At 30.2% G+C, this 26,278-nt stretch overlaps 1 protein-coding gene across 2 annotated transcripts in view; it reads right to left on the reverse strand.

Moving 5' to 3' along the window:
* Window positions 1-26,278, reverse strand: part of LOC106684726 (junctional adhesion molecule B-like) — a gene marked incomplete at its 5' end in the record, with an annotated part of 75,420 nt that overhangs the window by 19,524 nt on the left and 29,618 nt on the right. For both annotated transcript variants that reach the window (XM_067053125.1, XM_014426970.3), the window contains 1 exon segment: window positions 4,654-4,953. In XM_067053125.1, coding sequence (XP_066909226.1) covers window positions 4,654-4,953 — 300 coding nt within the window.

Consider the following 26,278-nt stretch of genomic DNA (forward strand, 5'->3'; position numbering starts at 1 on the left):
ATTAATATTGATAATTATAATTTACTTTGATATGAATTGTAATAATAAAATAAATAGCAAATTTAACCAAAATATAGTTGACTAAATAAATTAAATGCTTGACCTGAGTATGAGGAAGATTACAAATATTGCTGTGATAACTTATAATAGTGAAAATTAACTGTGATTAAAAGTTTTAATTTTTAATTTAATATGAAGAATTGACAAAATAGGTAATTAGACATAAGCTAGAGATTGTTTGTTTATAGATTTATATGATTTCTCAATTTTTTAATGCCTAATTGTGTACTGGAATTAATGACCAGGGCAGAACAGCCTGCATAAAGTTTTTTAAAATTGATGTGGTTCTATAATTACATTTAAGGTGTTATAATTTATTAATAATATTGTTATTTGTTTAAAATTGTTAAATTTATTTTATTTAAACGTTATTATTATTATTTTGCGCATATTATTTGTTCGTGAATGTTAGTTTTATTAATAATAATAAAAATTATCCAAATATTCTTAACCTTATATAGTAAAACTTATTATTAGTCCAACGTTTCAGCCGATCCAACCATCATCAAGGACAATCCTAATTTTAGTATAACAACATCACATTGATTTGTCAAAATTTGCTAGCTATTATGCCCAAGTCAATTTAAAACAGTTAAAATAAACCTATTTGTCACTATAGCATTAATTAATAATTCCCATCCTTCACAAGTTTTGTATGTTACTATTAAATCAGTGGTTGATAAGATACATTTTACTTTATTTTCTATTTTACCTTAATTTATCCATTACTGCGTTTCGAGGCCATTATTGTGATTGTTGTGATGTTTATATAGAAGACTAAATGAGGAGATTAAGTTAATAAGTAAAATTTGAAATTATAGAGGATGGTAATGTTAAGGTAGTTGTTTTGATCGAATTTATGTTTTTAAATTATTATTGTGTAATATGCGTTATATTATTATGTTACAATGAATTGTCCTGATGATGGAGTGATGACCCCAAAACGTAGGGGTGGATATGCTAAGGTAAAAATAAAACAAAGTTACTATGGAAGACTTTATTTGACCTCATTAGATAGTTGAAAATCTAATATGTTTTAACGAAGAATGGCTATTTGGATAATTTTAGTTATGATTACTTTTTTTGATAACAATTTCTCCATTGAATGAGACCCAGAGTTCAGAAACAAACAGTCACACTTGTCAGATATTTCTTCTTAAATGATTCATTAAGTAAAGGCGACAAGGAATGTTCAAATATTTTTTATGACAACAACCTACAAATTAACAACAACAACAAATTAAAACAAGAATTATTTTCTCCAGCTAGATCACATCTAAAACTAGCAAATTAAATACGACTCAGAAAACATTTTATTGACCTCATCACCGACCTTAGTTAATCTTTTCTAGGTTTTAACACCAAAGGCAAAATTGTTTATTGGCCGATATTAACTTACTTGATGAATTCCTTCGACTTAAATACACCTGAAATTAATTGTATAAATGAGGAAACATTTCTCCGAGGTGGAATGATAAAAGTTTATACCCGCAGTAAAGTTTCTCCTCGTTGTTAGCAAACTATAGGGCAGTATTTCGGATATTAATTCTGAATAGGACAAACTAATTTGAAAAGTCTCTCAAAAGCTAACTGAGAAGAATTTAATTCCTAACAAGAGGAGTAAAATTTTCAGTAGGCACCGAGATAATTACATCAAACATTCAGTCCTGGGTCAGCTGAATGACTGGATCAACAGGAAGGAATTCCTTTCTGGGACCGGAAACAGGGGGGGGGGAGGCGCTCGACCACTTCCATAAAATATGCTACAACTCGCAACAACAGAGCAACAACTTTGGATTGGCAATAATGCAAAACATACACGGGATGTTACTCAACTTTTGGACACGCTATTATTTACTTTGAAGAGAGCACTTTAGGGGGAAAGTATTTCTTTTGCCTGTGACTGAGGGTCGGAGTCGGGGTCGAGAGCATTTCTCTTTCATAATAGCACCATCAAATTATTTGAACTCTACAAACATAAAAAAAATATGATTATCTTAAAACAAAAGCAAATAGAATTGTTAAAAAAAAAATGAATAAATTATCTTTAGGTTATAGTTAGTTATTCTTTTAAAAAAGAAAAAATCCTATTTTTAAACATATATTACTATATATTCAATCATGGATTGATAAGAATGCTGTTTGTTTTAGAAACTCCAAGTATTTGGGCAGCATTGCCGAACAAAGCATTAATCCCTGCTTAATTAAAATATCACCATGACAATATTCTGATATATACGAATAGTCAATTTAAATTAACAGTTGTATAATTTGTAAATTGGTGGAAATATTTGAACTCTAAAAAGGAAAATGAACATGATTATAATGAAACAACATGAAATAAATTTGTTAAAAAAAAAAAAACCGACATTGAAATATAGTATATTTATGGTGTGTGTTTTAGCAACCACTTTTAAAAGTATTGTGCTATGGGTAGCATTGTGGAGTTTAGCATAGCTCACTACTTAATTAAAATATTTCCGTGATATAATACTACAATATACAAGTAGTACTATTAATTGAATTGTTGTATAATTTATAAATTGGGAGCAATATTTGACCAATAAAAAGGAAAATAAATATGATTATCATATAATAAAATTGTTCAAAAAAAAAAAAATTATAATTATTTATTGTTTGAAAAAAACAAATTGTATCTTTGTTAATATATATACTATATATCCAATCATGGAATGATGAGTATACTGTGTGTTTATCAACTCGATGTATTTAGGTAGCAATGCCGAATAAAGCATTACTCTCTACTTAATTAAAATATTTCCAAGATATACTAATATATATGAATAGTACAATTAAATGAACAGTTGTATAATTTGTAAAACAGTGTTAGGTATGCCGATAGCGGACAGGTACCACCTCTCCCTCCCTCCAGTTTTCCTATATTATAAATATATGAAAAATTATTAATAATTCCTTTTTTAATGAATAGATAATTGATTTAATTTTCATTTCATTTCTTACTTGAGATAACATTTTTAGTCGAAAGCTATTAGATATTTAGAAAAAAAAAAGTTTTTTCTTTTCATTTCTTAAAATTAAGGTTGTTATCTCGTTTTTTTTTCCAGCCCTAATGAAGGCCTGGAATTCAGGTCGAAACGTCGGAACGAATGAATAAGTTTATTTATCTGCGTATCATAGTAACCGCATCCCCGACCAACATTTTTCTCACATTGAGTCTAAATCAACTATAAACATCTCATTTATTTATTCTGTAATAACAGCCATGCGTTGAGTTCGGGGTCATAATATCCTTTTGGGGCACACCCAGCCTTTAACAAATACATTTAAAAAAAAACCTTTTTTTTCAGTATAAATAAAATGTCGAAGAACCTTTTTGTTTATTTTATTTTTATCCCTATATATTAAGGTTGTGTTAGGCCGAGTATATTCTATGAAAGTTAAAAATATGCAAAATCCAAGGAAAACAGTTTTAAATCATCGAATTGGGGATCGCTATCAAATTATTGGCTCAGGAATAATAACGAGTGATAGAAAATTATGACATATCAAATGGGTAATAATCTTATTAGATGATTAAGGTAAACTTGAAATAAATCATGGATAAAGGTGATAAAACCAAAATAAACTATTATAACGACCAAATAAAAAATTGCTTTGTCATATTTTTTTTTTGTAATCCAAATAACTAGTATATAATAGTATAATAAATAAATATATTCTACACAATATTGTGAAAGTGTCCCATAATTGTAAATTATAATTGGATATTGATGATCGAAATGTAGCGTAATTGAGTTTAATACTAATCAAAATTATTCCACCTTTTGGATCATTGGGTAATTATATTATTCGATGAATATATTTCTAATGATTTATTCATTACTTAATTAGCGAAGCCTTCGATAATGAAGCCAACCGTTATGTAAATAGTATCATTAACTATAAATTAACATATAATCTGTAACTATACGTAATTCGCTTATATTATTAGAGAAAATTTTAATGACCCTTAAATTACAAAATGAATTCTAATATGGTATATTAAATGTATTATATATTCAACTAAGTCGGGCTATATTGCGTCTACACATTTATTTCATATTAAAAACTTTTCGGTTTGATTCACGCAATAAAAGTGAAAGGAACAATCTAATTTTATTAATAAAACCAGGTAATGATCCTTTTATAGCTGCGCAAAACAAAAAAAAGTGTATTAAGATGGCTTGATGGTAACCAAAACGTTTTTCATTAGAAAGAAATCAATAAAGACTTACTGATTTTAATTGACATATCTTTTTCTTTACCTTTATTACCCGCAATTTATGTTAATTAATTATATATAATAAAAATGGAAATAAAAAATAGAATTATAGTCTGAAATGATCCGAGAATCATTGTTTCAAGACGAGGTTCTGCAACATAGCAGAAATCTCTCTCTATCTGCCTTATTTCATACCGGTTTCTACATTATGTGAAAGAAAACTGTTCCAATGCATGAACAATGAGTTTTTTGAATTTATGAAAATTGGTAGTTATTTTAAACTATTAGCGAAATATAAACAATATTTATTTTGCCTGTCGAAGGCAGAGATAGAATATTTGACCACCAACCGTTAAGTACATGTAGAAGGACGCTCGCAGAGTCGAGGTTGGAAGGATGGCAAGTGTAATTTCCAGAGTTCTGCCTTCTGGCCTCGAAGATTGTGAGGGTGCCCACCGTAGTGTCCGATCCGATACGTTCCATCCTGATGTCTATCTGGTTCTTGTCGTAATCCAGGACTCGCTGCCCGTCGTGGTACCAGAAAATGTAAGCGGGTTCCTCAAGGCTCTGGGTGATCAAGCACTTGAAGTTCACTGTACTACCGGCCTTCACGTATATGTCTGCCTCGCCCATTATCTCCACCTTAGGAACTGTAACCAGATAGAGGAAATAATTAACACATACACACATATAAAGAAATGCAAGGCAAGAAAGAAAATGATCAATACAAATAAGCATTGTTCACGACATTTTAATTCAAAACTCACAATCTTCCAAACCATATAACGTTTTATAACAGTCTCAATGATCGCTTTATGAAAAAAAAAATACAATTATTCATTTTGACATTAATTTCCAATATGTTGCTTTAACAAAATCCTTTCATAATAAATTCTACATTCATTTAAATTCAGTAGATATTAATCTCTACTCATTTTTTAAGAATAGTCGTGAACCTTAATATAAATATATTATATAAACCTTCGAATTCCTCTCGTAGCCAATCCTTACAATCCAAAATCCTTCGTAAAATCCTCAATGCTCCTTACTTTGTCACAAATAAAACCATACATAAAGACCTTAATGTTCCCTATGTAACCGATCTAGCCCGAACCAGATATCACTCCTTCCATTATAAACTCCCTAACCACTCAAACCCACTAGTTACTATTCTTGCATCTTCTTCTATTCCTGACAATTCTCCGAGGCACCTGAAAAGAAGATGGCCACGAGACCAGCTAATGTGAAATGTCATTAGAGTGCTACCAATGGGTAGTTGCTCTACACGCCTGTAACACACCATTTTAACTAAGACCATATTTACTGAATGTATTATGTAATATACAGTTGTAAATTAATAACTAGATAACCAAGTAAATTTTGTCCAATTGGTAATCAAAAGAGTGAATTTCTAATTATAAATATTAGCACGTTTTACTAATGATGCTTTTAAAATTGAAGCAAACTTCAGATATAGATTGATGGTTTCGGAAAATATATCGCGTTTTACAGTTTTAACAAATATGTACTTCCTTTAGTGATATAGTGGGAAAATTTTAAAAATTAGTTTGAAAATGGCCTAAAAATAAACTGAATAATGGCTAAAAGAACATAATATTAGAATAAACATTTTTAAAATTACATTAAATATGGTTTTATGTTTTTTTTTTTTTTTTTTTTTTCATACCCTCCTATAATGATGTTATTGAATATCTGGTACATACATATAGGAGGTATGCTATATGTATATCTGGGTGATGATACCTTGGATTGCCTTTTGGCATTATAAGGTTAGGTGAGGGGTCCATTGAAGGTTGTTACTTGGTTGTCTGACGCTAGTGGATTATTGGAACGGGGAGGGGCCGTTCCGCTGGTTGTAATTTTTATTAATTATGTTTGCTTGATCTGATTTGATTATTATTATATATTTAAAAATGAATTAACCGAGAGGACAGTAGTTTCATGGTTTTACGATTTCCTTATGATTAATTTTTTTAAATCTGTTTCATACAATGGTTATAATTTTATATTATCATCGTTTTATTCAATGCTTACTACTAAATTTGATTTTGGTCTTACATTTGTACCTAAATTTTGGCATGTATTGTATTTTCAAGAAAATTTTAATCATAATTGATCATATTTTATTCTCTAATGAGAGATTTACACTTCAAAGGTCCTAATTGTTGCTACTGCTATTAGAGTAGATTACATTTTAATTTCACAAAAAATTGAAAAAATAATTCTATAAATGCAAATTTAAAAAACAATAAATAGAAACAAGCATAAATGGTTATAAATTCTTTCAGAGTGTAGGTATAACCCCATACCGCAATGCATAATCGTCAAGCGGGCTTGGCTTTCAGTATCATGCAGGCGCACTGGAGTTGTCATTGCTCCTGATATAAGCAAAATAAATTCTGACCCAAGAGTATTGAGTATTTGACACTAAAACTTAAACCGATATTTAGTATACCGAGTAACTTAGTCAGTACTTAAAATTTATTATTGATGACAATTTAGTATATTTACTACAGATACACTACCATTTGGAGTTATGGCTACAAATAAATAATTTTTATTCAGAAGTATTATAGAGTGTGTCTCGCAAGACAGGCTATATTTTCAGAGGTCATACAGAGCTACGAAAAATTGATATAGTCCAGGGTCCGGTTCCCAACAGAAGACGGGAAAATTTATATTTTGTGGTTTTTATGAGCGTCACGTTTCTAGTTGAATAGATACCAGCCACTCCAAAAATATTAAAAGTAATTCAGATCAATGAGAACTGTAATAAATTTGATAATATTCCCTAGATATAGGGTTTAAATATATGTATTGAAAAGGGCATTAAGGGCGGACCTATGGTGAAAATTAATATATTTTTTTTTAATAAATGACACCTTACTCAAGAATGTTTTTCTCAGCCTACTGTTGGACTAACGGAAATTCACGACAAGAAAAACTTCTGCAGTTTGATATAAATGGAGTTAAGATTTCTTCTGGGGTTGATTAAGATTAGGCTGATTTACCTAAACAATATAGGGAAATATTAGGTTTTTTTGGCAATGTGTTCCTTGAAAGGCAATATTTAAACCATCAAAGAGGGTGGTGTTACGTCTTAAAATCAACAAAAAAATTATAAGAACTATCTCCCGAATACACACAGAGAGGTAGGAAATTCAAATTTTGTGTTGTTTTTTTTTAAACAAGTACCTTGTTTTGTTGAATAGGAAGCAATAGCTAGAAAACTATTTTAGTATTTTATTCCAAATTGCAGCACAATATACAACATTTTATTTAAAATAAAGAATAATTTACCTTAAAATTAAAGGTAAATAGTAAACACTCTTTGTTGTTGTCTTTGTTAACGCCATTTGAATGAAATCATAAACTGAAAGGCTCCTTCAAATTATTTTAAGACAAAATTGTACTTTCTTTAATAAAAAAAATATATATACATATTTTTAGATTTATCTATACATCCTGTTTTTATGTATATTAATCAACGAATATATTACATTTTTCTTTGATCGGTTAAGCTTTGCCAATTATTTTTAAATAATTACGTCAAAGGTTGAAAATTTTAAATAAAATATAACATAATAATAACAATGATTTAAGTCATTAATTGTCAATTTATAAAAAGATTTTTAATTAATAAAACTGAAATAATAAGAACTTAAATTAGTTTTAATTTATATTGATTAAATACAAAAACTGAGTGTAAGCATTAAACTCCACTTCACAAGTTGCATATTAGAAGATTTTATCTGAATCAAACTTCAGAATTAAATTTATAGGTTGATGATTAACCACCCCTTCAATTAACTGAAGCAAGGATTCCGTTTGAAATTTATTGGGTTTTTAAATAATCTCGTGTTAATTACATAGCTCTTGAAATTTCGCAGAACACTCAATATTTCCAATTCACATCTCGTATTTATGATCGGTTGGAGTAATTGCCGTTTGAAGGTTCCGAGAAAATCCGTTTTAAAACTCATGTTTTCCAATTGTTCCACTATCGAGTTCGACGAGAATTTGAATTAATTTTAATAAAAATTCCGAATGAGTTTAATACGAGATTATTAATAATGACAATACATAAGTTATAATGTTGATATAGTGCGCCATTATCTACATCAGGGTATCGGAACCCGGAATCAATTGTAGTATGATGGAATATGTATTAACAGTTGATCTGATCTGCATAAATTATTATATCTATTGCCGATCGCTCCTGCCTGCGGCATCCCTCTGGATTATATCGCTTCAGTAGTGTCTCATCAGCTCGCTTAAGGTTGTAATACAGTGCAACTTCAGTATAACGAATGTCGGAGTCTTTCAAAACATAGTTTATATCGAAGAATATATTATAAAGAATGTTTAGTTGGATATAAAATTGTAATATTGAGCTTTATAAGCTCATTTATTGACCTTTACATTAGAAATAATTAAGACATCGTCATTTCACCCAAGTTTTTTATATTTTTAATGAAAAATATGTATGATTACTAGTTTAAATTGATGAGTCCGCTAAGTATAGGGAATAAAAAATGGCGGCTGTTTCAAAATGTTATAAAACATTAATTTTTCATTTGGAGCTCTATATCTTTAAAACAACCAACAACACTATAAAATATAATGAATGAGGAAAAGATGGTTGGGGGTGCGGTCAATGAAAAAAACAAAAATAAGTACGATTAACTTATTTTAATGTTGTAGCTGGAAGATCAAACCTCTAAATTATTAGACGTTTGATCTTCCAGCTAACAGCCCTGAAGAAGGCTAGAAACTCTAGCCGAAACGTTGGCACATTAAAATAAGTTAATCGTACTTATTTTTGTTTTTTTCATTGACCGCACCCCCAACCATCTTCTCCTCATTCATCATCCACGGTCAACTATCTCTCATAATTATAAAATATAATGGTTGCTTAGAACCATTATTTAAAGAAGAGTAAATTTTCTAAAATCTGAGCTCAAATTTACGTTCACTAGTTCCCGTGATAAAGCTTTTTAAAAAACAACCTTTCATAAAAAATGTCGTGAAAGATCAGTAGCTCAAAAACCATTCAATGTACAGATGCCTATTAGCACCTTTAACTAAAGTTATTTAAAAGTATTATATTTAGTTTTTTAAAAATATATTCACGAAATGTCAATTTCTGGTTGTACGAATAAAATTTTTGATTTTTGAAATATTATATCTCAGGAACTTTAAGACGTATATGTATCTGCCAGCACTCGAAATAAAGCTAATTTAACTTATTATCAAGGAGTTTATGTTACGTATATTTTTTAAGATTTTATAATATTCGCATATGAATATAAATTTTGCACTAGAAATTTTGTCCGAACTACCATAAATTAATTTATTTTAGCAAATATCATATAAAACCTTCTACTCCAACGAAGATAAAGATAATAAATTACTTTATATTACATTAAACTGGCTTTAATTTGAGTACTAATAGATATCTGTACGTTGAATGGTTTTTGATATACAGATTTCTCAAAATAAATTCACTAACTGATTTTTCTGTGCATTTTTTATGAAATGTTGCTTTTTAAAAAAACTATATATTGGAAAATATTGAACGTAAATAGCTCATGTCAATCTCATAGCAAATTTATTCCACTTCAAATGATGTTCTCTAAGGTTTTTAGTGTTGTTGGTAGTTTTAAATATATAAAGCTCCAAATGTAAAATTATTATTTTTTAAGTTTATGAAACAAACGCCATGTTTTATTCTTGCTACATATACTTGGCTAATTCATCAATTTAGACTAGTAATTATACATATTTTTGAGTTAATTAATTAAATATTGGGGTGAAATGTCTGCCTTTTATCTTCTTTTGGCTCTTACACTAATAGTCTGAACAGAGATTTAACTAAAACTAGAAAAGTAATGATACTCACTACATATGGTTAATTAATGTACATTATCAAGACACCATTAAACGCATTACAAGTATAAACTAGATTTATTGTGTTATATCACAAAATAAACTAAAATGATTTAACCCGAACTAGCAGAAAAAGAAGGAGTGTTGCTAAATGGCTCAAATATTAATATTTATCAATTTGATGATAGAGTCAGTTTATTCATTGTTTATTTTTCTATCGAATTTTTGAATCCTTAAATAATAAAGTGTTCTCTTGAGATCATAAATCTTCCAATAGCAACTATAAGACCTACAATTGACCTATACAATTACAGTTGGCTTCATTAATGTTTCTGAACGTTTTAAGAACCTGAAACTTTTATCTTGTTGCTCGTGAATTCAATTGTTTCTAAACCTTTTGTTTATTTTTTAAGGGACAATTACGAAATCCTGTTGGAGCAGATTATTGTTTTAGCAACATTTTCTTAAGGACCTACTATGTACATACTTAATTGAATAGTATAGTAGAATACCTAATAGAATGAAAGGTCAGTGGTAAACATTTTAGAATCTACTAATTTAGGTGTACATTTTTCCAAATCAATTTAAATTTGTTCTATTTAAAAAAATTATTTATTTAAAAATAAATAAACAGTATTTAAAAACAAAAATTATAACTAGTAGATTTTTTTTTGTTTGAGTTCTTGCTCTATTTATTTTTTATAATTTATTTATTGAAATTTACTACTATATTAAAATATATACTACCAGTTAAATTTTAGTTAGTTATAAAATGGCATGATACAGACACATGGAGAATCTACGCATTGACAAAACTCCTATGACATTCCTAGAGCAGAAGATCTCGAGGCCATCTTCTTTGCAGGCGCTTAAGGGGATTATAAGGGAATTATGGAGAAGGCAGGTTAGAAACAAGAGGGTTTGAGTGGTTAAGAAGTTTATCATAGAAGGATTGTTGAACCTGGTTTAGGCCAAATCGGCAACATATGGAATATTGAGGTCCTCAAAATGAGATTCAAATGAATGATCTGATTTGTGACAAATGAGGATCATTAAGGATACGAGAGGAATTTGATGGTTCAGTGGTGCCCCAAAGTTCAACTCCTTAAGTCCGGATAGGCCTTATTAAAGTCATATAAATAGGTGTTTTATAATTAGTTGGAAGTTTAGACAGCTTGTCTAGTAAGTATTGTAATATTCGGAATCGACGAGTAGTTTTCTGTCTTTTTAGTTTTGTATAAGGATTCCAATTCAGTCGTTTGTCCAAACGTAGTTCTAAGTAACGAATCTGTTCGACAGAAATGAGTGGGGTATTATTATAGAATACTGTGGGGCATAAAGGTACGGGTTTACGACGAAGGGTAAATGTGTTTTGGTGGAATTTATTGGAATTAATTTTAATCCTCTTATTTTGGCACCATTGCTCTATTAGAACGTTTAATTCTTGATATATATAAAATAATTATTAATTAAATTATGTTGGGTTATGTTTTTTTACTCCATAATTAATGTCTGTATAACAAACACAAGAATTTTAATAGAACTATTAATACATACATATATATATATATATATATGATAATCGAATAGTATTGTTATTAAATGGAGCTAAAACTTGACAAAAAAAAAATAACACTACTATCTAGCTAGGATTCCGTAAAAAAGACCTTGGATTCTATCAAATAACTGGTATATCAGTCAAAGTTGGACTGATTCAGGTTACGGAAAGGTCACACAAACGGACACCCAAGTAACGTTCCCTAACGTATGGTGAAGAGTAGAGTGTTTATGGAAAATTAATATAATATTTCTATACCAGACTTCTAATATCAATTCAATTCATAATGTGAGGTTAATGCAAGAACTTAGATGTAATTACTAAGCCCTTAAATTTTGATTAAAAATTTCGAAGCTCAAAGCTAATCACTGTTAGCTAGAACAAAAACTTTTTCACTTTTACTTCCATCTCTAACAACTAGTTCTTACAAAAAATGGGAGAGAGACTAAGACAAAGCAACAAGATACATCCACAATAATACTAATATAAAATACGAATAAATAAATATGAAAATTGTTCCTAAATTATATATATGTTGTAAATATCGTATTTTAAACTTAATTCATTATCATGTTTAATCATGTTATTGTTGATATATAATTAATTTGCTATTTGCTACTAATTTGTATTTATTTACATAGGTAGGTTTTTTTACTTACACTTTTCCCCTCTGTATTGTACATTTTAAAATTTTTCCTACTTTTTAAAATTACAAATATGTAAAAAAATAAATCATATTACTATGCAATATTTATCAGTATCATGTGTTATGTTATAAATTTGTGACAATCTGTAAATCGTATTCAATAAAAACGTTCTAAAAAAAAAAAATAAATAAAATGAAGTAAAAGAGAAAGTTTAATGGGGTGAAGGATACCATAAATTTTCCATTTTTTGTGTTTTGAATTATATTTCTGCATATTTGCTATTTATAAAATTTTGAGATATTACTTTTTAGAAGTTCATGTCACATTATAGTTCAATGAAAAAAACAGGAAAAAAAAATATATATATATTGCGTTTCAAAAGTCTAGAAAGTATTATAATTATATTGTTCAGATTTTAAATAAATTTGCCTGGCTAATGAATTAGGAAAACGGGCTCGTTAATTATATTGTAGTAATTGGTGTTATTTTAACATTAGAAATTGTTAGGAATATAATTTACACAATAAGAGGGTTTGATAGTTAAGTTAGGAAAAGGATTCTTCAAAGGAGAATGCAGAGGATTGACGAACGAGATAGGTAAGATATTCCAAAAGGAGGTCGATACCCGAATGATGATTTGTTGAAGGAAGCGGTTATATATAAATCAATAGGATAAAACCTTGTCTTGAAACGGTGGATAAAGGAACGTTGAATGAAAAGATCAAGAAAATAGGAAGGTTTTTTTTTTTTTTGGTTCTAAGGACTTAGAAAATAAAGACTTCAAGGAGGTCTTGCCGCAGGAAGAATAAAGCCACTTCGGTTTACCAACTAGAAAGATAAGAGCGCCTGGAAAACCTGAAGATGAATCTTATGAAACTAACCACGACTCAAATAAAATTAAATTCTTAAAGAAGATACAAAAATATTCAAATTATGAAATAATTTACACTGACGGCTCCAAACAAAATGAAAATGATGGTTTTGCAATAATAATACACGGGACACCCAAAAAATATAAATTACCCACATACTCAACAATATTTACAGCTGAACTTCACAGCACTTTATTTATCTACAGAAAGTGAATACTCAAACATACTCATTTGTACAGATTCAATGTCAGCACTCCAGAGTCTATCAAACTTCAATCAAAGCGGACCTATGATAGACAAAATTCATAACTATGTAGACATGCTAAAACATCAGAAAAAAGTGTTTCCTTTCTCTGGACTCCGGGGCACTCAGGAATAGCTGGAAATGAGGCAGCGGATAAAGCGGCTAAAGAGGCTGCTACAATGAACGTTCCACCACTCCAAATTTACGAGCCGAAAGACATAAAGGCATTTTTAAGGAACAGAATCCGAAAAATTTGGGATTCAATGTGGGCTGCCATACCACTCATCAATAAATTGAGAAATGTAAAAAAAAAATACACAAAAGTGGACAAGTGCCATAAGGGGAAACAGAAGAGAAGAAGTGGTTGTTGCAAGAGTAAGACTAGGATATTCCAAATTAACTCACCTTCACTTAATCACAAAGAAGACCAGCCTATATGCCAAACCTGTCAGTCCCCATTATCGATAAAGCATATAATTGAAGAATGCCCATCATTTCGTCAAGCCTTCGAAAATAATAAAATTCCACGAACAAGAGAATTGGTCCTTAAAGACTCAGAAGAATCCATAGACAAAATAATAAAATTTCTGAAAGAAACACAACTTTATACTAAAATATAATCCACCAATACCGACTAGTGTAAAAAAGGAAATAGTGTACATTCAACCATCAAATGTCAAAGTCAAGAAGATAGATGAAGTAAAAAGGGTGTAATAACCTAGATGTTGATAGCCTTGAATAAAAATCTAATCTAATCTTATGAAACTATTCATAACTCTCTTCAGTCCCATCTCTGTATAAGGCTAAATAGCCAAGCAGTCATAGTCGATATGGAGGAAACGAGAAGATATCATGAGTTGAGGTATATTTTTAGATATGGAGTCATGGATTACAAAGAATAATTTAGAGGCTAATAGATCTCCGTCTGTTCTTGAACAAAAAAGTATAAATGACTATAAGGTATTTCACAGCTGAGTGAAAATAAAATATTAGAGTATTGGGGTAAAGTGCCATCCAGATTAAAATTTCCCTTGAGTGCAAAGTTCCTCTTAGTCCAGTGGGAATATAACGTAGTAAAGTTTATGGTAGTTTTTATTTATTTTTTTAAATATAGCTAACTCTCAGGGCTAGAAACATTAAAAGACAAGACCATAAAATAAGGAGTATAATAATACATTATTCATACATTGTAGAAAAAAAAAATAAAGAATAAGAAAAATTGTTTATTCTCAGAGCAGCTCCAACGATGAGTTTATCCCAGGAATTATTAAAGAGGCTGACCTTTATTTTTATTTATTTATTTTTTTTTTTTAGTAAAAGGTTTGAAAAGTTATTCACTTTGTGAATGGGAATGCATATCCTTTTATTCCATGAGCACGAGGGCGGAACATAAATAGTTATTCAGCGTACAGGATCTTGTATGTGTCCTTAAAGCACGAAAATCGCTCGTAAAAAGGAAGCTTTTAAGCACTTCGCCTATTTTAAAAAAGAATAATAAAAGAAAATTGCGGTAGAAAAGGTTAAATAAAAGGGAAAAAATGTATTACTGAGTTGAAGAGTTTTAGTGTCATCTATCAAGGAGGAAGGATTCCTTTTCGAATTTTCTCTTTATTTTATAGAATTTCTGACTTATACAATTTCTTATATTATTTAAAAATAATTATTAATTGAATAATATTTAAATTTTTTTACGGGATTAACTTTTATACCTTTTACAATATTTTGTATTGTTAATATAAAGTACTTAATTTATAACCTTTTTCTACTGTTAGTGATATATATTTTTGAAGATCTTGAGGTTCATTACCATAAATAATGCTTTAATTATCTCTACTACCCAAACGTAATATGTCACAAATCCAATTTCTCATATCTTCTTCAGCATATTCTGAATCCCTTTTTAATCTATACTGATGGACCAAAATCCGTCGACTCTACAACATCCTCTTTTGTCGACAAACAACTGAACTCACAAAATAAAACTCCATCAATTATTCAGTGTTTATACCAGCGAACTCCATGCCTTATCACACCAGATTTCAAATATGGTAGAAATGATAACTTACTCTTTGAATTCATTAAATAGCCCTAGTGATCACTTACCCGAAGCATCCGACTATCATAACAATTCACGCTTATACTAGTGTGTTCGAAAACCTGGGAAAATCTGTTTACTTTATATGATGCTAGGTCACGTGGGGTCGCCTGAACGGAGCAAGCTGACATTGCTGCCAAACAAGCACTTCCTCTTCCAGGTCTGCCATCCTGATATCCCATGAATTGGAGTTGGCAAGCTTTCTGACACAGGATAGATTAGCTTTGTTTGGCAAGTACTAAGTAAATTAAAGACAATTAAAAAAACAACTTTACCATAACCGTTCCGATCTAGGTTAAGAATAGGACGTAAAAAGCTGACACATTGATATCTGATCAACAAGCAGCCACCACCAAAGCGTTAATATTGTAACAGTAAAATTACAGTCAGTCATATTTTTCAGGAATGGCCATTTCTATACTATGGATTTAAGTTGATTGAGAGTGGGACCTGGCGTGTCATTAATTTTTAAAGAAATAATAATCTATTAAACAAGATTTAAACTTATAATCTGTTTAAAATTTGAAGAGTTTAGGGATTGAAAGAAAACAAAAAAAATATGAAAAATCTCAGAGATAAATCTGAATATCTAGGAAAATAAAATATGAAAAATAAATAATAAAACATAATACAATAATTGAAATCTGAGATAAATAATTGTCTAAAGTAATTTGTTAAACACTAACATTTACCTAATATATGTGCCAGAGGTCTATGGTTTAGAACGCTCGGCTATTGTGAGGGGCTGTAGGCCAAGTGGGATGAAAGCTCTCCCAGTAAATTAAAAGAAATAAAACGATCAGTAAAACCATGGTCGACATCCTACCGCAACAGCCGCAGGGAGGAGGTTGCTTTGGCCCGCCTGAGAATAGGTCATACTCTCCTCACGCACTCTCACCTGATCAGAAAACTGCCACCTCCAACGTGCAAATATTGTCAGTCCATTCTTACGATTAGACATATTTTCGAAGAGTGTACTCACTATTTGCCAACAATAAATAGGATAGGACTGACCCCAAATTTATCCGAAACTCTCCCAGATGAGGAAGCTAAAATTACACGAGTATTTGAATTTTTAAAAGCACATCGCCTTCTTTATAAATTATAACTCCTCTTCGATTTTTATGTTTTTTATTTATTTTTTTATTTTATTTTATTTTTTTAAAATTATTTTTCAATTTTTTTTTCAATTTTTTATTTATTTATTTATTTTACTATTATTTTTTTTTACTTTTATCATTCCATAGGCGTTGATGACCAGAGGGTTTTACGCATTTAAGCAACAATCAACAACAACAACATTTACCTAATAAAAATTAAGATTAATCAAAAGAAACATTACAAAACTTGATTGTTTTGTAACTGATTAATAACTGTAATGAGCATTAGAACTAACTCGTTCAAGATTTGCAATAATAATGAAATGGAGAAAGGTAAGTGTTTTTTCTAGAAGGAAGTCCATTTATTTAAGTTTTGCATTCAGTACATTTATTATCAGTGTTATAATGTCTTATGTGTTCATAAAATTGTAGTAACATGAATTAGAATTTTGTATATACAATATTTTGTTAATAGTTCAACTATCATATTTTCCTCTTAAACTTTAAGTAATTAATATATTCTCCTAATGGTCTATAGTTATAAAATCTTAACATTAAACTATGAAAGGGGAAGAAACTGAACCACGATAGAAAGGCCGTTGGTGGTTGAATAGGCTTCAGTGTAATGGCTGCGTTATAATTCCCTCTCCCTTCCTCCCTCCCCCTTAGGTGGTGCTGAATATGTAAATGCCTAAGAGGATTATGTTCTCAAGCTGTGTAATTGGCTCGCGGCACCTACTTCTTTTATACAAAAAACAGATAGGTTATCAGGTCATGTGGTGGTTATTGTATATAGGACGAAATGAAAGAGACCTCCAATACAATAGCATCCTCAGAGAAGAAATAATCTTAAATAAATTAAAAATTAATCTTGGGGAAATCTAATGAATACGGATAGGAAAGAAAACCCGAAGAATGTCGGGAATTCTGAGAGCGAGCGAAGATTAAAGCGGGTGGATGATTTCAAATATTAAGGTGCTCTAAAAGAAACGGTTACATCGATGAAGTGACTCTATGAGAAATGGAGCAGCTGAGGGAAAGTCCTGTTTGCTCTGAAGTGGTTTTCTGGATAAAAGAGGGAGGGAAAAAAAAACTAAAATCGCCGTCTATAAAGATACGTTTCTCCCCTTTCATATTTCTCCGAATCGAACAACAAGTGCAGAATCTAATTCAACGATATACCTTACATTCACAAAGTGGAAGGAAAGGTTCCAAGAGATTCCCTATCATTTGAACTAGTCTGGAAGTTGGACTGACCAAGAATACCCTGTAGGAGCACACGCTAAGAAAGGAGGCAAAGGGCAGAGGTGAGCGTGTAGGAGAGAAACGGGAACAGAGGGAGTGAGTGATAGGGAGAGAAAAAAAAACTGCAGTTCTAATATAAATACACAGTGATTGTGCCGACCGGCTGTTGCTCTGTGTGTGTTCGCAATAAATTCGTTCCGTTAGTTAACAAGTCTGACAGTTCCCTCGATTTCTTTGATTTGCATTTGCGCAAATCCTCCTCAGCTCTTTATATTCGTTTTCAATTAAAATATTATTTCAGAATTGGATGTGATTTGTTCAAAAGTGGAAATATAATTTTTTTTTTTTTTTTTTTTTACGTCAATAATTACAATTTAACTCGGCATTCATAATTAAAAAGATCTGAATAGGATCCAGCAATCTCCCAACACTTAGCTTTAGGTAAATCTTAAGTTTTTAGCCGACATGTTGGCCTTAGCACTCTATTTTTTTTTAATTTTTAATTTCCGATACACCGAAAAAATATGAGAAGATCCGAATGTTTAATGATCATTTTTCTGTTTCTCAAAAAGTTTCAATGAATTTTTGCGCCATTAGGCACATGACGGATTTTCGAAAGGCCATACAGCTACCATTTGTTGACACAAAGTTTAGACAGGTTTGGCAAACAATCCTCTGAATATGTTCATAATCACGCAATAATGAAACATTATAGAGTTATATAAATTATAAAAATGAATATATAGCTGATTTTGTCTAATTTTCAGGTTAAAAACCACCGTCAATTGTTGGTTTTGAAAATCAAATATCTCATTAGTATAAGTCGTAACTAAAATAAAACTGCAAACATGACAGCAGGAAAAAACTGATGAAAAAATAGAGTAAGAGTAGTGAAATAACACTCTCTGAATGCGAAAACAAGACTGTTTTATCGTTTGTTTTTTTCCTAACTTCTAAATCTATTTATTAAAAAATACTATAATATATACTCAAGACTCTATCTTAAATGTATACACATATATATAATGCTCTATCTTGGCCACATGACATTATAAGGAACATGCTTTATTGTCATAACCCGTCCTCTTATGTATACTCTTCATCAGCTAACTATTCGATATGACGTGACCACGCTGACATGGCCCTCTATCAGCTGCCATCGCAATCCATCAGATTGTAACCCCTCAGCCCACTTGATTACGAATAATCCTCGTAAATGTATGAAAAAAGAAGATAATAATAATAATAAAGGCCTTACGAACCCAAAGTTTTGATGAAACCACAAATCGCTTTCCACATACATCCTTCCAGTGACGCCCCTACAAACCATATTTTACTAAATCAGTTTTAACGCAATCCTCCCATCTATGTTTCGGTCTACCCCTCGGACGTTTATGCGTCGGTTCAGTGTTTATTAACACTTTAGGGACCCGCTCGTTACTAAACCCCACAACCTTACACGCCCATCTTATTCGCCGCAATGCTATAACCCGAATTATCGGATGCAGTTCCCTTAATTCAGCGGTATGTAGCCTTCTAAATGCTCCGGTTAACTAGTCCTTTTCCGGACCGAATATTTTATGAAATATTTTATTTTAGAAAACTTGAGGGCGCTGTTAATCTACAAAATATAAAAGAAACACTATTACTTCCAATCACAGGATAATGAACAAAAATATTACTAAGAGATATTACTAACTAACTAAAAAAATAAAGGCCTATATAGAAAATTAACAAAAAGAAAAATAACATTAAATAGCAAATACTTGATTTTCTATACACACCCTTGTGATATTTTGGTGTGTTGAGGTGCCATGTTACTCCCACAGTTTTCATTTCCGCCCTAATGCTGAGGGATTGTAGAATTATCGGCCGCCACCTGAGGAGATGCGATCGGAAACCCCATAAAATTGAAACCACGTCCTCAGCTTTGCCAATACCACCTCAATAATCCTATCAAGACCATATTATAGTCTTGTAAAAGGAAAAAAATTGATAAGCAACTGAAAGAGAAAAATGTTTTCTAGGTTGAAAATAAATGTCAAAAAATGAAAGTAGTAGTATTGTATGTGGTGTGACTAGAGACTATATTATTTTATCATTATGTTATTTTATTTATTTATTTTTCATACAGATAGTTTGATTATGTTCATTTTGTTTATTCTTTTGTTTGTATATATTTTAAGAGAATTTTTATTTATTTTTTTTTTTTTTTTATTTTTTTATTTTTTTTTTTATGTTCATTTTGTTTATTCTTTTGTTTGTATATATTTTAAGAGAATTTTTATTTATTTTTTTTTTTTTTTTATTTTAGTATGTATGAGATCATCCATCACTATTACCTATTGCCCACAACTGTGTGGCAGATTGTAATATCTATCAATAAATAAAAAGTATTATTTTTTAAAAAAAAAGTATTGTATGTGGATCTCCAGATCTAAATTCATTACGACAATTTAAATTAAAAAAAAAAATCTTGAGAAAACAATTATATCCAATGAACAAAATTCAATTTTGCAGTGAACAGTAAACTTAAAAGTTCTATATCAATGATAAGAAGCATTATGATCTAAAACATTCAAATTTAATTTGAATCAATTATTTTATTATATCAGTAAATATCATATAATAAAAGATGTGAAGTATTTTTTTTTTCTTGATTAAAAAGATTAATTATAGAAAATAATGAACCTAAACTCAGTACTATGCATTGAATCTTTGCAATTTTAAATTTAAATTTTGGTTTTTAACTATTTTTGGGAGGGAAGGGTAATATTTTGAGAAAGACTTGGATAATTTTTCCTCTATTTTCGTAAATATTCGCGATATGATCGTAAGAAAACATCCAATTGGCTATCATTTCGAAAGATAAATCAATAGTTCTGAGGTTTATCGCCTATCCTGTAACTTCAAAAACTCAGCCAGGTACTTTTATGATTAATTTTTAAAAAATATGGGGTTACAACCTTTCAAAAATTCAACCTCCTCTGTTAGATAAAATTAATGTATCTCTCACATTTTATTTTCTTTTTTCATAATTTTTCGGCATATTTGTTAAAGAGGAGTTTTTAAAATTACACTAGTTTAAAAAAAAAACAAGTATGCAGCATTGTATAGCGCCAACTAGGGCCAAATCAGCAGGTACCCCAACCCCACTCATCTGATATCTGCTAATTGCTAACCTCATTAAAGGATCAATCATTAGGTTAATCAACTGTGGGCTAGGATCAGCACATCTTTCACTAATGGGCCGCGGGCCAAATCTTTCAAGACCAAACAGTCATTATTGTGGTCGAATCTTGATGTATTATGTATATACAGTTAAGGACCATAACTTCTATTTGTAATGATTGTTTCGACATAATACTTGCACTTTTCAGATATAATCTACGTATTTTAGGTTTTATCATAGTATTATGTATTAATAATCACACAAAAATATATTAATATTAACGTACTGGTATTTTAGGAGATAAAAAATATTCAAATTATGTCAGACTGAAATATTTCTGTATAATAAAATTTTTAAAATGTAACTCACACTGCAGCTTGGTAACGCGCCAGTCTACCAACCCATAGGTTGTCAGATCGAATCTCCTGTCCCACCCGAGCTTTTATCGAGCACAAAATAATGCAAACCTCACTCATATTATCGAATAAATGAAGTAGAAAATATTCTTAAACAACAGGAATCAGAAACTTTAAAACCTAGTTCAAATGCACAACAAGAGAGTAAACAACCAAAATCATCTGTTAAAGAGCAGGTTAATAAAAAAAGGAAAACTGAAGAAAGATTGGCTCAATTCAGATTTGGTTCTAGGAGTCTTTCAACTGTATTAAATGACCAGATACCTACCTCACAACTTATCGGTCACTCTCGCAGTGTCACTCGGTCTCAAAACCATATCAAGGCTTCCAATAAGGTTAATATTTTTCAAAAAATAGAATGTAGACTAATCTTGTGAAATATAAATGTTTTTAAAAATTTATTTAAATTTACTAGTAATGAATGTGAAGTTACTGGAAGGAACTCAGTGTTACGTTTTGTAGAGACGTGGCTAACAGAAGATAATTTCGTACCCCCATCATGGTTACACGATTATACCCCATATAATAGTACTCTGTCCATTCTGCAAAAGTTATTTCAATTATAGTTTGTATCACATTCTCCTACATTGTTCCACCTTTAAAGAAAATAGACAATATATCTTAAAACCACCCATATCCGTATCTTGCGACTTACAAAATATTGAAAATATATTGAACATTGATAGTGAACCCAAATTGAACAGACTATATATTTACATTGAAAAAGTTTGTAATAAGTTTAATTTTGTTAGTGACATATAAATTCTATAATGTAAATAGTTTTCGAAGCTAATTAATATCATAATTTATATCACGCTTTTGTTTATTTAAAATAATTCTCATTATTTTCAGTTAAATATAATGGAGTAATGAATATTATGTTAAGAGTTGTGTATTATCTAGTCTGTTTTTATTTTGTTATAGAGAACTTGTTTTATCTTTGTTTATTGTTTTGTACTGGAGCACTAGAATCAGGTTTTGTTTTATAATTGTATACTGTGTTATGAATTTGTACAAGACTTTGTCTCACAAATAAAATAAAATCTAATCTATTTAATTCAATTAATCAAATTAAAGATTAAAAAAATCATATGAGTAGCAAATATATAAGTTTATACGGTAAAAAATATCGGATTTGTGATAGTTGAATCTTGCATAAGAACAAACCCGTGTTAATTCTTACTTGATGTTTTGGTTATAAATCTTTGTATGTTGGTTTTCAGTGGGATCAATGCTATTATGAACTATATCTTTGATTCCACTGAAAAATATGGAAATGAAAATATCCGATTTTCTTTTTCAGGTAGTACGAGTTGAGACCTAAATGACCCTTCAACGGTAAATTAATAAAGGCTATGAGAGTTCATTAACTGCTCAGTGTAACAGTTGTTAATTCTTATCTCGAGTTAAGAGCGTGGCGTGCAAGGGCGCCTCTATTAGCTCCATTTATAACGCTCAGTTCGTCCGCTGTCCGCGCGGCTATTATTCACTTTATTACAGAAAATAAATAATAAATTACTTTAAAATTGGGTATTTAACTATTTATTACGTAAATAAGCCTTTTTTAAAGTTCCTGAAAAAAAAAATCACTTCTCCGTGATCCCACTTAGTTTCATCCTTTCAGATTATCCTAAGGAATAAGGTAGTTCAGAGTAAAAAGCACTGATATCTTAATTCAAGGCCAACCCGTTCGAAAAAATATTTTTTTATTTATTGATAAACAAGTATTAGATCAACTTATGAGCCGGGAGACCCTCCTTTGGCACAATTCACCTCGACAGCTACAAAAATGTTTATTTCAAGACAATTTGCCACCTTACATTAAAAATGAAATTTTCTAATTGATTTTAAATAATACGCTCTCGAAAGAAGAACGGCTTCAAGGGGGACTATCCAGGTCTTAGACACAACCCCGTTCCACCAGATATGCCCGAGGAATTTTCATCTTCCATGTTCCCAAGATAGAAGGATATTGCCCTGTTCCCGTCCTGGACCAGCCGAAGGATACTACATGCAGAGCATACGGGGGGGGGAGCTTATCCTCCCCTAACAAGCACGTCCTTTAGATTTTAACTTAGTCCTTTCTTACGCAGTGGCTTCCCATTGCTATGTTTCTGAATGATCATATTTTTTTGTATTATTACCTAACTAAGTATCAACTTTTTTCCGGGCTTTGATAATTTGATTTGTAGAAATAATCTTTTTATTTTTTATTACAGCATATAGACATTTATAATATATTTCATTGAGTTTCCCTTAGCGAAAAATTAAAGGAATTGAATCAGAAGCTTTTTCGATAGAGGATTAAAGCTGTTGAAATCCTCAATTTATCCACTATGAAAAAAGTTATCAATAAAAATTAAACTGTATCTCTGAAATTATACATTGTTAGTAAATTATTATGAAAGGTAATTAAATTTTCTAAACAATAAAAAAAATTTGAACCAGAGCTGTATTAATGAAAATACAGAGAACTTCGAATGCAGTATTTATTTAAAAAAAAATTATTTGTTCCCATGGTAACCAGTGTTCTTTTTATATCCACATGTATGTAAAATTTATACCTATATTGAAAAGGAAAGGGACGGATTTATACATAGATTTCGTAAAATGTTTCAAGTCATCTTGTGAAAATTTAAATATACTGAAATCATCGGTCTATCCTGTATAAATAAAGTTATGAAGAAAAGATCATATTTTTTTAAGCATAATTCAATTTTTCGAGTTGTTATTTAAATAACAATTAAGTGTTTTACAAAACTCATAAAAATCATTTACTGTGAACAATTATTAGCAAAGATATGACATGTTGAAATTTTTTTTTAGAATTAAGGCTGGTTCCTTATTATTTTGTTTTCACTTTTTAAAATGTTTTTTTAACAGGAAAATACACAACCGTGAACATTGTTGATTGCCATTTAAGCATAATTAACTGCCACAAAGATTTTAATTGAGTTAATATTAGCGAGAAGACAACAACATTTTTTGTACCAATTTGCACCTTTTCCTTTTTACTTTATTTTGTAACAAACGAAATTAAAAAAACATGGGAAATTCGAAAAAAGGAAGAAAACAATTTTTAATAATGAACATAGGATAAACACACAGATTTTTTCTTTGACACGTGTTATAATATATATTGCGTTTTTTGATATGTTCTGATATTTATCCATCTCCCTCTCTCTCCCTCCCCCTTCCCCCCTCTCTCTCTCTCCCTCCCTCTCTCCCTCCCTCCCTTCCTTCCTCCCTCTCACCCTCCCTCCCTTCCTCCCTCCCTTGCTCGCATTTGATGAGGGTAATGAAGTCATCAACATGCACTCCGGGTTGTGGAATCCTTTCAAATACTGTGACCTTTGCTGCCTGCTCAGCCAGTTCGTTGCCGGCTACTCCGCAGTGTCCAGGGACCCAAGCAAAGAGAGCAGAAATACCGTTCCAGTTGGCAGACTTTAATAATTGATCTTTTGGTTTATTAGGCTTGTTGAGAAAATATTTTTAAACTGAGTAGTACTGAAAATGAATCTGTACAGATGACTTGTAACTAACAAAATAAACTTTTTTTTTTTTTAATTTATAAAAAGCTATTTATTTTGTTAGCTTGGTTGGCTGAATTGGATCACCCGCAGAACCTGAACGTTATGCGGAACTGTATCAAAGCGCCTGAGAACTATGACCATAATTCAAAATGTTTTTTATATATCATCTTATCACATCTTTAAGACTGTTTTCTATTCTTTTAATAAAATAAAATTTATTTATTTAAGTCTCAAACACTCTTTAATTATATTTTAAATATACAACGATGGCCAATCTAGCCACCCTCAAGGACAATCGTATCTACTCGTATAAATTTACAGCTCACATTCAAATATTAAAATATTTTGCAGGCTGCAGGTCAAATTAGCCTATTTTTATACTATTTTATTTAATTAAAAAAACTAAATACAATTAATCTTACAGTATTATCGCTTGACAAGGTTGGTAAGTGAGTGATAATAAAAAGTGTTTGAGATTTAAATGGATACAATTTATTTTATTTAATCAAAATTTATTTTTCATAGAGAATAGAAACTTTTTGTACTCCCTTCTATAAATTGGAAGTATAACCAGTGAGGCCTTAAATTAATTAAAGTTTAATGGCTTGGATACTCTAATTGAAGTTAGTTCGCGGCGGCAGTCTCAGGGGGTGGAACGTGCCCAAGATTGGTACGGGATAACACATTGAAAATTGAATTAACCTTCTAGTAGCAATTAGAACCATTATTTGTAATATAATAAATAGAAGATTAATTACAATTTACTCAATGAATATTTAAAGGGTGACCACCATTTAATTACTATAAATGCCCGAGTAAATTATTCCTATAATACAATGGTCACCAAAATATCTAAAGGGGTACATATTTAATAAAATAATGCACCTTACTTTGGATAGTGGTTGCAAATAACTTGTAAACATGTTTCAACGTTGTGAGGAAAATGATACTAGTTACAAAACTTTCATAGAGCAAATATTGACTTCGTCAGATTTTAATTTACGAAATTACTTACGAAATTTTTTTAACCCAATGATAAAAGTAAATATTTAATCACCTTTAACTTTCTGACTGTATGTGTTTTAATACAAATAAAATTAAACAAACGTAACTTATCATGAGAAATTTTATTTTTTTATTGTGTATTACATTCAACCATAATTTAATTCGCCAGAACTAATAC

The sequence above is a fragment of the Halyomorpha halys genome, unplaced genomic scaffold (genome assembly GCF_000696795.3).
Source record: "Halyomorpha halys isolate HHAL.00 unplaced genomic scaffold, Hhal_1.1 Scaffold607.1, whole genome shotgun sequence".
Lineage (NCBI taxonomy): Eukaryota > Metazoa > Arthropoda > Insecta > Hemiptera > Pentatomidae > Halyomorpha > Halyomorpha halys.